Here is a 15,929-nt window from a genome sequence, read left to right as displayed (position 1 = left end):
AGGGAGGACATTTTTACGTAATATTTCCTTAGCATGGTAAGCAATGCTTTTGGCTAAGCATCTAGTTTGTAGTAGACAGAGTGCCCGAGTTACAATTTTTTCGCTCATCATTAGTGTTTTTAAAAAAAATTCTATTAGGATTTGAGGCATTACTATTTCTAATAACTATATTTTTTGTATTTTTGTTGTTGCGTTGGATACTTTTTTTATTAATTTTATGATTATTATATTCCTTATTGCCCCCATGTAATATTTATTATTATGTACATTAATTATCATCTCTTAGTTTTCACAGCAGCTATAGGACAGTTTAAGGTTGGTTTATGAAAGATTTTGTGAATGATTTTATGCAAAGAGTTTGTTGCAGGGAAATGATTTTGGATGAGATTTAGGAACTTTTGACGGGTTTAGTTTTTAACATTTGGTTATATGGCGGCGTGTACCAAACTATATTTCTTTTTCGTGAAAAGGGTCTAGATTGGAAACTCTAGATTGGAAACATGAAAAACAATATTTCTTGAGAACAGGTACTACACGTTGCTGAATTTCTTAGACGTGGACTGCCAATTTGTATTATTTAGATTATTCTGACTACTATTCTCATTTTGACTGTTATTGCCACAACGATTCGACTGATGTAACCTACGACCTTTTTCAGGTGTATCTTGTTGAACTCGGAAATCTTTCTGTCGAGCTACAGAATCTGAACTAAATTTCGAACGAAAACTTTTATTCAATCCTCGGGAGTACCATGCTATCGTATCGTCAGCCACGATCGACCAGAAGTGGGAAGTAATTCCACAAAGACCCTTAGTGTAACGGAAAAAGGAATAAGAAAAATTCAGTCCCAAGTAACACGCTTCAGAGGATGAAGGTTCAATCTGCGTGGGCAACATTAATAATATAATTTCAAGTTAATTAAGACTTCTACACCGTAACCAGACCATACTATCCCACGTGGATTAAATAAAGGGTTACGTTCGAAATTCCATACAAATTCTGGAGTTTGACAGAAAGATTCTCGAGTTAGATAAAGTACGCCTAAAGATGTTCGGAAGTTTCATCTGCCAAAACATTCTGAAAATAAAGTAGTTCGAATAATCCAAATAATAACAAAGGTTCTACACTTTCCACGTGTATGTGGTGCAAGAATTAAAGCTTCGAGTCGGCAATTGTAATCGTGCGAACGGGTCTTTTCGCAGAGTTAATAACCCGCATCGTGTAACCACTCCGGCTGGCGTATTGAGACACGTATGTCCGACTTGACTGATGCGCGCTCTTATCGTTGCCATCATTCTTGCCTCGGCCGCATCGGATGCAGCAGCCGCAAAGGGTTCGCTTAAAGGCTTTTCGATAGCGATGTGAGATCAGGTTGTATAAAAGCGGATTCACGGTTGAGTTGAAGAAGAACAGAATTCCTGCAACGACAAAGAATAACGGGATCAGTAATGAGCAAAACTTTAAATTATTATTTGATAATCGAGGCGTAATTATCAATACACACGTGGACTAAAACGGTTCTAAACTTTTATACAGTTGTATCATCAAGCGTTTTGCCTTCCTAGCATGACAAGAGACCGAAAACAAATCTGATCACGAACTATTAGACCATATACCACTCGCCATGCAACACTCTTCTTGTATAAGACCAAAATACGCCTTAAGATGGAGTACTGTTGGTACATTTTGAGGGCCGCTGCCCAGAGAAACTTTTCATGCTTGGACAAAGCACAAAACGGAATCTGGTGGACGATATCTGTTTCTCCTTTCTCACGGAAGAGATGTTGCGAGCCTATCTCTGTTCTATCGTTATTTTCACAGGAGGTGCACGACAGAGCTTAACTTTATGCCTCTCTCTGTAAGGTATTCACCCGCCTAGCTAGAACCACAGTCAGCAATCTTTTGACTCTCTATTGGTTCCTAAAAGTATACGAAAAAATCCACGAGCAAAGTTTTCTTCCTCGGAACTGCTCGTCTGTGAAACAGAATACTGCGAAGCTTCCTCCTATATATATATATATATATATATATATATATATATATATATATATATATATATATATATATATATATATATTATTTATTCGAAGCTAAACTTTACATTTGGTCGCTACAAACAACCATCTGTTTCAGTTAATGAGACTTCGTCAGACGACCCTGAACCATTCGACGCATTTTTTCTATAGCGTCAAATGGTTCAGGGTTATCTGACAAAGTCTCATTGACTGAAACAAATAGCTGTTTGTAGCGACCAAATATAACTGTTTACATTCGGATAAATAATAAAAAAAATATTTCGCTCTTTCATCGAGCACTATCTAACAACCTCGTTCAGTTCATTAGTTTTTACTTTTGAATATCCCAAGCCTGTGTATATATATATATATATATATATATATATATATATATATATATATATATATATATATGTGTGTGTGTGTGTGTGTGTGTGTGTGTGTACACTAGCGATAAAGATACGATTATACTTAAGCTCCCTGTTAACAGATTATGCGGCATTTCTACCTCGATGAAATAGTGACTTTTTCTGTATGTTTCGTATTATTCCTCCGAAAGAATAGTGATGAAGTAAATATAAACTTTATGTGACTTAGGTTAGTATTTTCTGACTTTTAGTGAGACATACAAACATACGAACATACACACAGACATTTATCTTTTATATAATAGATAGATAAACTGAAAATTCAAGGTACAAAATAATAAGATTTCATGAAGTCGTATTTCTTATGATCCTATTAGCTTACGAAATCAATTTAACAGATTTGATTTCTATTATACAATTTTTAAGCAGGCTCGTCGGACCGAATAAATTAATTTGATGTCCAATAAATGGTATCCTGCACGGTTTTACATACAGAACAAATAATAAAACACACCAAGGAGACTTTGAGAAGACTTTAAGAAAGAAAATGAGAAACACACTACGTTAGACATTATAGGATGCCGTTTATTGGGTACGAAATTAATTTATTCGCTCTGACGGGCCGCATTAAGAATTGTTTAATAGAGGATTGCCCTGTTTAATTACTTTCTTAAGGCAAAACGATTTTTAGAAATACAAATAAATAATATAATTGCGAAGATGAAATTTTCAGTTATACCTTGCCTTAATGGGAGCATTTATAGCACAACTTATTTTAAACAATATAAACAAGATAAACTATGGAGCAATCGGGTTATTATTAAAAGGATAGAAAACACACACATATGTATATAGATTTGGTCATATATTTTAATACATTCATAAGGTTGATTGGAAAATATAAGAAAACCAAATACAGTAAAATATAGCATTAACAATTAGTAACAAAATGCAGTACAGTATATAATACACATGTGTATAATGAAACTCCTTGGCCTAACGTTCACAGGAAACATGAGTTGGAACAATTACATTGAAAGCATTGCAAGGGCCACACTAACGTAATGTACTTGCAATAACCCTTATCCCTGAGTGGCTTCCGGTCCTTGATAAGTGGTGATCACTGTGTAAAAAAAAAAAAGAAAAAAGGTGGGCTCTCTCTACCGTGCTAGACCACTACTAACACCCGAAAATATCCTGTACCTCTATAAGGCAACCATTCGCCCATGTATGGAGTATTGCTGTCACATTTGGGCTGGTGCATCTGCTACTAGTCTCTCGCTCCTTGACAAGGTTAAAAAAAGAGTCGCAAACCTGATAGGCCCTGAACTGGCATCTAAGCTTCAGCCTCTGTCCCATCGACGAAACGTTGCATCCCTCTGCCTGTTCTACAAGTATTTTAGTAGTGAATGCTCTGACGATCTGCAAGCCCTTGTGCCCCCACGATGTAGGCACCCTCGACAAACCCGACAGGCTGCTAAATCCCACCCCACACTGTAGAGATCTCTAGATGTAAAAGATCTTTCTACTCCAGTAGTTTCTTCCCCAGAACCGCTAGACTTTAGAATTCCATTCCAGGTCCCTCCTTCCCCAATAGTACTGACGTGCAGAAGTTTAAGTGTAACGTAAACCGACATCTTGCTGCCCAAATCCCTACATAGTACCCCGGTAGTTGTTGCCCCTGATAGTAGCCTCTACACTAAAGTGGCAATTTGCCTTGTTTGGGGTGAAAATGTAATAAAAAAAATAATATTATAAATAACACTGTAACAATATCGTATTCCACATAGTATCCTGAAACAAACGTATCCTAGCGTCACAGTATCTCGGGGTTCTACTGTAATATTAAATATTTAATTAAATAATAAAAAAAACAAACAAAAAAGATTCATAAGACTTCGATTCAATACATCTTTATTAAGAAGACTGTTGAATTAAAAAAAATTGTTTATTTTTGTGATGCTATTAAAACTAGGGGTGTCAGTTCCTCGTGAAGAAATAGAAGGATACGTTCAGTGCTGTCGACGGCTGTTGCAAGTTTGAAGTCCATGAAGTGCGTGATTTGGCGGGATTTTTAAATAGAAGTTTACAGGCATCTATGAAAAAAATTGTACAGTTAATCTGAAAATATTAGAAAACCAAAGTTATGAAATATTTTATCAAATGTTTAAAATCATTTTTTTTTGTGAGATTTCGATGTGAGACACCTTTATCAAAGAAGACTGTTTTTTTTAAAAAAAATTTATGATTTCATATTTCTGATGGCATTAACCCTGAGAGGCTATCCTTTCATTTAAAGAAAGAAAAAAAAGATACGTCTGATGGTGTTGGCGGTTATTGTAAGTCTAAAGTCGATATGTATGTATGTATGGTCTGGCGCAAATTTTAAACAAAATTTTGATCACAGACCAGATATTACACCGAAATTTACACGAAAACTGATTTTAATTAATTGATAAAATATTTCATCATTATTTTGCTTTTTAACGAAATGTTAAATTAACTTTACGAAATGTTAAATTAACTTTACGAAATGTCAAATTAACTTTACGAAATATCAAATTAACTTTACGAAATGTTTAATTAGCTTTACGAAATGTCAAATTAACTTTACGAAATGTCAAATTAACTTAACGAAATGTCAAATTAACTTTACGAAATGTTTTCAAAGATGTGACAAAATTCCAATTTTAAATTATCGGCAAACAACACATACACGCATCCACTTCAGACTGAAAACATCCGCCAACAACACCGACCGTATCATATTCTCTATCAATGAAGGGCTGACCCATCAGGGGTTATACCACTAGAAAAATTAAGAAAATCAAAAATTAACATAAAAATTATTCTTTTGAAAAAGGTATATTACACTAAAACTCTAAGAAAAAATATTCATTTAATAAAATATTTCATATTCTGTAGTTTTCCAAGATTTTCAAATTATATAAATTTATGTATATATAAATACGCACACACACATATATGCCTCTGATGAGTTGATTGGCGTTTTCTCACAATTCAACGAAACACATGTAAGACACAATAAAATATTATGAATGGAAAATAAATATATATTTGGCTACGGAATGTTCACTAGTAATATATATATATATATATATATATATATATATATATATATATATATATATATATATATATATATATATGCGAACAAATAGTTAATAAAACATGTTAAAAACTCTTTGAAAAAGAGTTAAAAACATATTTAATTTGAAAAGGAGACACTAAATAAGTGAATAGTCCTTAATCCGCGGAGTTTCGAAGAAATACTTTCCTTCTCGTCAGAGGCTAGGAATAAGCAAAATGCGGGATCGGATTTTGCATGCAAAGGTATTTGATGAAACTGCAAGTAAGTCAAAGATGTTACTTGATAACAAAAAGTGAAGCATAGGGAATATGGTGAAGAAAAAGGTGATTTCACGTGAATGGATAGTCTGGTGAAAGGTAAAGTATCCAATGACAGTAAAATCCAAAAATGTAAAACTAAGAAACTTAGTTAAATTTCTATTCGTACAAGTAAAATCCGAGGGAATCGCGTAATTGGAAGATGGTCCAAAATAATCCAAAAGGCAGAAATCCGTGGAATAATTCACAAATAGGTACAAGAAAAAAGGGAAAGAATTCAAATAGTATTATTAAAAGAAAAATAAGATATGCGTTATCTCGGCTGTCGAGACAAGGTGTAATTAAGAAAAATGGATGCAGAAGAAGAGAGAAAAAATGAGTGAAGAAGAAGAGGGGGAAAAAGATTGAATGGTGATAGAATTAAATATAAATTAGAAAAGCAAATGTCAAAATGACCCAGGCAAGACGACGTTAAAAGGCGCCAAAAATGTAGGGCAAAAAGACGTCAACTGAAAGGTACAGGTTATATATATATATATATATATATATATATATATATATAAATATATATATGTATATATATATAAATATATATGTATATATATATATATATATATATATATATATATATATAAGGAACGTTGTATGTATGTATGAGAGAGAGAGAGAGAGAGAGAGAGAGAGAGAGAGAGAGAGAGAGAGAGAGAGAGAGAGAGAGAGAGAGAGATAGTTCCATATGGACTCGAAAATATTTTGGGCTGATTTTTATGAAATCGAAGGTACTTCATCTGCCTGACAGTGTTCTTAGATAGGTTTTGTATCGGAATGTCTTCGATAAATATCGATAATCAATAATTGAAATAATCAGATGAAAGGAACAAGAGATTTTGACCAAAGTTAAGACTTTATACAACCTATCATCAAAAGTGTATTTGAGAAGTTTTATTACAACACAGACCGAAAGGCTCGACATATAAGATCAAATATATGCCCTTTGATGTGACAGGGGCGCGTTTGAAATGAATGTATCTGTTTAGAGCAAAACTGAAGCATAGTACATGACTTCAGCATTTAAATTTTAATTCAAGTCATTATATATATAGAAATAATTTTATAAAATCATCTGTAAGTTCTCTACAGTGCAATGTTAACTACAATATATTGTGGACCAAATACTTTCGGGGAAGCATATGCGCTTTCTCCCAGAGCACCGCGATTAGTCCCCAACTAGGGCAGGCAATCAACTGATTTGATTGAAAAATGCTCGATTTCACAGATTTTGATGGCAAAAAATATGGGAGTGTGAAACATTCGTTGATTCTTATTCAATCCCGGGTAACGTCGAGTCTCCTTGCCAGTATATATATATATATATATATATATATATATATATATATATATTCCAACATAATGGAAATGAGAAAGAAAATACAAAATTATATATTCAAATACGGCTGATATTTAAAAAAAATGTACTCGTATGTTATTTCTTCAAATCAATCATCTTGAAATAAAAACCAAACGAAACTCTGGTGAATATATAAATAATTTTGGTTATCCTTTTACATTCTCTATATATCTACCCCCCCCACACATACACGCAAATATGATTTCAATTGGAAACATCAGATTTTGGTCAGAAATTTTCACTTATCGGCCTACATTTGTTTATCAGTCCCCAGGTGTATGTGTACGTACATCTATAAACGTGTGGGCACGTATTCTGTGTGTGTACGGGTACGTGTAGAAGTTTATGACGTAGTGTGCGGGTCTACATGCAGGTATGATCACATATGCGAGTGTGTACGTGAGGTGCGTAGGTGTCCAATTCAACATTTTATAAAAAACTGGGTTTCAAATAGTGGCCACACAAGTTGCTGACCATTCCAAGTCAAAAATAGTGGAAGGGTTATATTCAGATAATTTTAACCTAAATGGCTATACCCGTGCCTCTCCTGCTGTATGCATTTATATCTGCGCATCCGCGTTATATTCTACATGCGAAACGGTCTGTTTTAAGAGAAACCCTCTAAATATCGATATTAGGAAAAGTCAGTCTCAGCAATTTCTGATAGTATTCATTGGTCTAACAGTGTCGTTCATCGTGTAATTAGCAGGTAAAAAACCGATAAAAAGGTCCAATGCAAAACCCCAAACCGGCAGACTCCAAACAGACATTACAAATAAACGATTGAAGAATTGGTAGAATGTCGAGAAAAGATAAACGTTTTTAAACTGCTACATCTATGTCCCGTAAATTTTATGAAGAAACAAATAATAAGATCTTTAAGGAAACGGTTGCTCACAGGTGAAAAAATGCAGGATTGCATATAATTCCGAGGCCACTCATTTTAAAACGAGACCAAATGATATACCTGGAGTATGCAAGATAAAATGTTGCTTGAACTGACGCACAATTGGATACAGTTTCTAGCGTTATAATCAGGATTCGGTTCTGGGGTTCGGGAAGGAGTGAGTCACTCTCTCGACAACAGCACGTTTCTGCCTTCTTCTTTTCCAATCGACCACACCTGGCCTCTCGCCACCAATGTCATACCGCACAATCCGAACGTTAGCAATACAAAATTCTTTTCAATAGATGTTCACGACTCTTTTCTCTCTGCTACCCCAGGGAATTTTTTCCTGCTTTTATATCCTCCTATCTAGAAAAAAAAGGAAAAGACAGGAAAAAAATAATAGCTTCTCCCATCATGCTCTGCCTTTTTTTTTACATGAAGTTCACCATTTATCAAGGCCCAACGGCCACTCAGGGATAAGGGTTACTGTGTGTACAGTAATCAAAGGGATAGTGTAGTAATAGTATTGGAGAATTTGTAAGGTGTCATTACTTAGGAGGGGCGGTTCATCAGGAATTTGTTTGTGTTGGACTTGAAGACATCCAGGTTGAAGTCGGGAGGGAAACAGGCAAGCGGAACAGAGTTCCACAGGCGTGCAGTTCTAAGAAAGAAGCTTTGTTCATGGTATCTACGTTTTGATTTAGGCACAGATAGAGAGTGGGGGAAATTATTGACGGTGGTTTCAGCTAGGCGGGTGTTGTTTGAAAAAGATTGGCGAGGGGGGGACCAGAGAATGGAGATCAGACGAGCACCTGCTACCAAGATGCCCTTCGCGTATACAAATGCGCTGGCCATCCTTTCTTTCTTCTTTCCCAAAGAGCGATGCAGATACGCCCGGTACGTTTCTTTCTTTTTTTATCTTCTTTTCTAACCATATACCCCACACAGTTCATTTTAGTAGCGAGTCTAGGTTTAATATATTTGGTATTGACGGAAAACTTACTACGCCGTAAGACAGGTGAAAGTCTCTCTTCTCAATGTGTCAACTTGGTGGCAGCAGTGAGATAGTGAGGGTATTATTTTATCTGCAGGCTTTGTTCCGTTCATCCGCATGAATGGCAATATAAATGCTGAGACAAAAGCCTTCCTCAGGATCATGTGGTACCAAGATTGCATCATAATATTGATAAATCTGCTATTTTCATGCAGGACAATTTGTTACATGATAAGGGCTGTACCCTTTTCATGTAAGTATAAAAATAAAGAGATTTAGTTAAAATGAAAATGAAATAACATAGGCGAAATTCGAACCTCGTAATTTAGGTTTAGAAATAGATTACGTGTGAGAATTAGAGAATGGAATGTAAAACAAACGATTTGTTTAGAATAGAGATAAAATAGTTTCAAGAAAAGAATGTGCACTGTCAATTTTGTTATGAAAATTCAATTGAAAGAATGCAGCTACAAGATAATTTAATAAACATGTTTTTAACATATTGGAAATATAGGTTACTGAGAATATAGGTTAAAATTCCTTTTGTAAAAAAAGGAAAAGTTTTGGACACGCATGTCCAGAACACGTGGAAGAAGAGACATGTTTTAACATGTGTATGACGTCATGGAAAAATGGGAAGTTCTAGATAGAAAAACTTTAGAGTTAAGCAGACAGAAGCAGGGGGAGAGACGGAGAGGGAGTTTGAGAACGACTGACGATAGTCTGCAGTTTGGAATTCGAACGTCTAGAAGCGAGACGGTAACTTTGAAACTTAATATGTGAAGCTTTGAATTCTTGATGATGAAAACCACGGCCGGTCGTGAGAAGAAATAAACCCATCATGTGTTTTTATAAAACGTCGTCTTTGTGTTGTGATTCTACCAAAAGGTAAAGTGAATATTGTTATTATATGTCCTGTATTTCATGTGGTTTAAAATGTCTTGACATACACATTTCATATCTACAATGTGAATTCTACATCTCATATCTACACTAAGACTGTCTGAACACTATCTCCTCACTCTAAGAGCTTCTCATATCAACACTTCTAAGTATGAACATTTTAATATATATGAATCGTCATAACACGAACATCTCACTGAGTCTCACAACATCCCCCTCTCTCTCTAAGACTCTTTTGCTAAGACTGCACTTTAATAAGACTCTTTTAATAAGAAAATATGACAAATTGACCTTGTTACAAGGCACAGAAGAGTTTAGCTTTATTTGAAAAAGAAAAAAATCAACTTACTGAAGTAGCCAAGCCAGAGCTCCGACCTGAATCTAATAGAAAATGTTTTGAAGAGAATAAAAGTAAGAGCCAAGAAAAGAAACCAGAGAATCTAGTATCACCTATAGGAATTATTGAAAGACGAATGGGAGAGAAGTACTACTGTGCTTAGCAAGAAATTAATTAGACAATATGGCCGACTATGCAGAAAATCATTAAAAATAACAGGATGTCTACCAAATATAAAATTTTGATGATATTTTGTTCACAATCAAGTATCGTTACTTAACTTTTGTGCAGTAATTAATATCCTTTGTTCTGTTTAATCTCTATTTTAAGGAAAACTATTATTATATCTGTGTAATACGTATGCATTACAATCTAGTCTTTATTCGATAAAAATTTCATTGCTAACCATGTATTCCATTTTAAGTAATATACATCTTTATTTCTTTTTAGTTTCCGTTTCTTATATTACGGTGGCTACTATATATATATATATATATATATATATATATATATATATATATATATATATATATATATATATATATAATCTTCTTGTTTCGAAGAAAGATAACTTCGAAATAACTTCAATCTTTCTTTACGTTTACTTTTCGTTTACTGTCCCGCTGAATTTCTTGACGATAGACTGAAGTAATGCTGGATTCAGATGTGCAGTTGGAGATTGCTCAACCTTTGCTTTTCTATAGACTCTTTACGCAGACACCGTTACAGAACGTACAGATTTTATGCAACTTATTTGACTTATAAATACCTCCTTCATTTCCCTGAGATGCAAAATCAACACCATTGCTCAATAGAAGTGAAAGTTCCTAAAATAATCTATTGCTTTCAACATAGTAATATCTGCGTACGTTTTTACAACTTTATCATGCACAACTGAGGTCAGCACTGAATTATTCCTTCATCCATACGCGGACAGATGCTTGGTCGGGATAAAGTCCGGTCGTCTTTAATTTTTGGGTGTAGGGAATCCAACTACCTTTGTTTCGGCCTTTTTTCAGGAGCTTCCATCTTGGATTCCATTTTCGCGAGGTTGTAGTCGTTTTCACTCATACTATTTCCTCTTATTTATCTGTGATCTGCGTACTATCATAACAATGGTGAATATCAACATTTCAGATAGGGTTGAGTCTAGTCAAACCGTCGTCTACACAAGCAATAATCTGTTTTATGCAAACAAAACAAGACTACTATTAATAAGAAACACCACCACCACCACCACCACCACCACCACCACCACCACCACCACCACCACCACCACCACCACAACAACAACAACAACAACAACAACAACAACAACAACAACAACAACAACAATAATAATACAAACACGAACACTAACAAGTCATATAAAGAAAAACAATAACCACTGCAACCAAAGTAAAACAAAAAGATGGAAGCAATCCCACTCGAAACCAAGGGAACCAATCAATTGAAATGGATGGCTCTCGTCTAGGATAAGCCCCATGTTTTGACAAGCTTCTGGGTTTGTCCTTTACTTCTGATCTGAAATGGAACACGTACATCAAGTCTGTTGCCAAGGTCGCTGGAAAGATGGTGGGATCCTTCTACCGCTCCAGAAGATATCTCGCTACTGATGCAATTCTCTATCTATATAAAAGCCAAGTACGTCCAAGGATGGAATACTGCTGCCATATCTGGGCAGAAGCTGCTAAAAACAGCCTATCCTGCCTTGACAGAGTACAAAATAAACTTCGTGGCTTAGTGGGGGATGCCCTTTTCTCTTCCCTGCAACATCTCTCTCACAGAAGAGACGTTGCGAGCCTATCTTTGTTTTATCGTTATTTCCATGGCAGGTGCTCGCCTGAACTCCAGTCTCTTGTCCCCCCTCGCCAATCTTTTACGAAAAACACCCGTCTAGCTGAATCCACTGTCAAAAGTTTTCCCCACTCTTTATCTGTGCCTAAATCAAAACGTAGATTCCATGAACAAAGCTTCTTTCTTAGAACTGCACGTCTGTGGAACTCTGTTCCATCTGCCTGTTTCCCACCTGACAACAACTTGGATGTCTTCAAGTCTAACGTAAACAAATTCCTGATGAACTACCCCCTTAAGTAGACACTTCATTAAATCTCCACACTTACGTACTGTACTTGCAATAACCCTTATCCCTGAGTGGCTTCCACCGTGTAAAAAAATAAAACTGCAACAAGCTCCTTCAAATATAAAATATAAACTCCGCCCTTCAAAAATGGTATCAACCTCGATAGATACCACACAAAATAGATGTGAAGAGTTAAGGAGGATGGAAAGAGCAGAGAGGGAGAGCACTAATCAGACATCTATTGCATAAGTGTGAAGAGTAACCCCCCCCCAAAAAAAAAATAAAACAGGCGTCAGTCTCGGCTGATACCATACAAAATAGTTTTGTATAATAAAAGAGGATGGAAAGACCGAGGAGAAGAGAGCACTAATCAGACCTTCTTTGGGTGAGTACGAAGACTATTGCGCCCTGGGAGAGGGCTTGTTGCCACCCAAATTCCAGTGAAGATCAATAGTCGTTGACAGCGAGAAGTTAATGGTAAGCGACTATTGCTATAATGCAAAGCCATTTGCAAAGCTTATCGAAAGAGGTAGAGAGTACTGAAAACCTGCTAGGACTTGTCACCCAAACTCCAGTGTGAGAACTCCTAGTAAGTACATATATTAAATCTTCGAATGTGGAAATAAACTCATGTAATCAGCTATCGTCGACCAATATTAGATTAACTGAAATAACAGCACAAGGAGTACATGCAATTAGAAATGCAGAGGGACTATTACGCGAAACAAAGGAAACCGAAACTACCGTAATGGATAAGAAAAAAAAAACCCAAAAAACAAAAAAAACAAACAAAAAGCACATAATCTGCATCGCCTTAAATACATGTTGTGACACTGGCATTAATATTACTAAAATTACTGAAAATGTTAACGACCTTTATCAACCAGAAATCAATGGTAAACAGCTGTTGTGAGAACTCATAGTGATTTGCCGTGGTTATTGAAATAAGCATAATAATAATAATAATAATAATAATAATAATGTTTGGGTGGGGTCACTCTTCACAGTCTTTTTTGTGATGGGAGCCTTAGGGAGTGTAATAAAAGGATTTGACAAGTCTATTGAGAAAATTGGAATCCATTGCAATGTTGGAGTACCTCGAAAGACTGCCTTGTTGGGAACAACCGGAATCTTGTGGAAAGTCGTTGGAAGACTAAGAAAACAAAACGCTGATAGTCTATGTTATGATCCGCCTATCAGTATAAAATCGGCAATATCAACAGCCAGATACAAAATGTGAATAATAATAATAATAATAATAATAATAATAATAATAATAATAATAATAATAATAATAATAATAATTCTGATTTCGTTTATCAACGTCTCTCTTGAAAAGGATGGGATTCATTTCCAGAGGATATCCCTTAATCCTGGCTTCAAACCAGGAGCTTCAAAGATCAAGGATTTTCCTAAGGATGTTGGTGGTACCTACAATTGCAGAGGTCTGAAGGTCGCCTAAAACATCGGGGATTTGTAGTTTTTTCAATTGTCCTTCCAGACGACTTGATACTACTCCTAGTGTACCAACTACGACCGGTATTATTTGTGTTTTAACCCCGTGCATACGCCTTATCTCCAAGGCCAATGGAGCATAATTGCTCCACTTCTCATTCTCCTTCTCTCTCACATTAATAATAATAATAATAATAATAATAATAATAATAATAATAATAATAATAATAATAATAACCTGATATATAGAACAATTTTATTTGGAAATCTATCAGAGGTTTCGTCCACTGATCTCGTCCGATGTAAACGGTCATGAGTCTTTGAGCGTTGAATGGTGCCCAACACACGAAGAAAGAGACAACCACAGCAACTGGAAAAGAAACAGAATGTACAATTAATAATCGTCAGTTACTCTGAAATGAGAAAATTCCAGAACCAATGTGCATAACATTATAGAAGTAAACAATATCTATTTTACTTTTGTAGGTTAATTTGATATGTGGCTGCGACAGGAAGTTCATCTATGTTACCGCGCTATATTTTAAAAACAGTATTTTCAAGTTAAATTCAGATTAACAGTTTACATAGTCACTACACAATCATGAAAATGTTTCGGCCAGTTAGTTATAAATAACGAATGACCTCATCAGGTGACGTGAGTTCCTTCTTTTTGAAAGATTTAGAACTTGAATGGAGATAGAAAACAATCAGATTATGTAAATATTTAAATTTAAACAACGGTCTAACATGTTTGCAAATCGAAAAACCAAAATGTAAAGGAGGGCAGAAATAAAAGAAAAATATAAACGGGGGGGGGGTGAAAAGAAGAGGAAGAAAAGAAAAAGTTTGGGAGGAAGTAAAAGAGAATGAAAAGAATATGAAACTTACAAACACATTTACATAGGGAACTGTCTAGACAGACTTTATGTCCTTTTCTTATCAACTCACCTCCCACTGTAAGATTTATATTTTTAATTTCGAAAACAAAAAATTCCACAAAATAAAAAATTAGGCACAACGCCACTCAAAAATTTGAGAGGGCGGTCTATGGCCATTTTCCTCACTGCACGTTTGGTTGGTCTATGCTAATCCTAGTTAGAGTTCTCTTTCACCACAATACTGTAAACACACCAGGTGTCCTCCTATTTAAGATTCTCAAATCAAATCCTTTTTAAAATACTACTACTACTACTACTACTACTACTACTACTAATAATAATAATAACTAGCGGGATCTATGGAAATTCCACAGGGGACTTATTCATATGTAATATGTTAATGTTGGCATTCTGTAGATGTTCAGCATAAATGGAGACGCTCTGATATTATTGTAGCTTTTTTGTTACAACTGCAGAAGTATTTATCTAAGCTATATATATATATATATATATATATATATATATATATATATATATATATATATATATTTTTTAATATATATAGTTTTAAAGATTAAGTTTTTGTTGTTTTTGTTTTACGGCATATCAACCCCTCAGGTCATTTAATGCCGAATCCAGTTATTTTGAAGAAAAAATTCTTAATAGAATATTTTTTTTTCAAGTCGGTTTCTATTCAAACAATAGTTGAGACACTAACTGGTACTACCACTCCGGGTCAGAGTGGACCTGGGAGCAATAGCAATTAAGGGGTGGCTCCACACTCCCCAAAGCCCGCAAGCTGGGGACTCCCCATCGGATATAGTTTAAGGTCATATCCAGGACCTTTAAAGGTTAGAAAACTTCCAAGACTATATATCTTTTTCAGCCAATGAGACTTCTTCAGGCGACCGAATGTAACTGTTTACCTTCGAATAAATAATAAATAATATTTTGCTCTCGTTATCGAGCACTATCTAACAAGCTCTCAAGCTTGGATATATATATATACATATATATATATATATATATATATATATATATATATATATATATATATATATATAAAGCTGAATGTGTGTGTGTGTGTGGTCAGGAATAGACTCCTATGTGGTTGATTATTTTAAAAAACTGATTACACATAATGATAGAAGATGTATCGAGACACAGGAATGGGTATGTTTGATCTGGCAGAACGGAGGTTCATTAAAATTGTGGGGTCCACAATCTGGT

General features: G+C 35.0%; 1 protein-coding gene across 1 annotated transcript in view; it reads right to left on the bottom strand.

The window, feature by feature from the left end:
- Nucleotides 1-420: 420 nt before the first annotated feature.
- The window catches only part of LOC145286235 (neuropeptides capa receptor-like), a 277,814-nt gene continuing 262,305 nt past the window's right edge, over nt 421-15,929 (bottom strand). Inside the window, exons 3-4 of the mRNA XM_080135055.1 lie at nt 14,060-14,191; nt 421-1,418 (exon numbers count right to left, since the gene is read on the bottom strand). Of these exons, the coding sequence (XP_079991181.1) occupies nt 1,153-1,418; nt 14,060-14,191 (398 nt within the window). The 3' untranslated portion in view covers nt 421-1,152. The remainder of the gene's footprint in view (nt 1,419-14,059; nt 14,192-15,929) is intronic.

Source organism: Euprymna scolopes, chromosome 10 (assembly GCF_053919585.1).
Source record: "Euprymna scolopes isolate OS-2025 chromosome 10, ASM5391958v1, whole genome shotgun sequence".
Taxonomy (NCBI): Eukaryota; Metazoa; Mollusca; class Cephalopoda; order Sepiida; family Sepiolidae; genus Euprymna; species Euprymna scolopes.
Note: the sequence above shows the minus strand (reverse complement) of the source record. Positions and strands in the feature narration are given on the sequence as shown.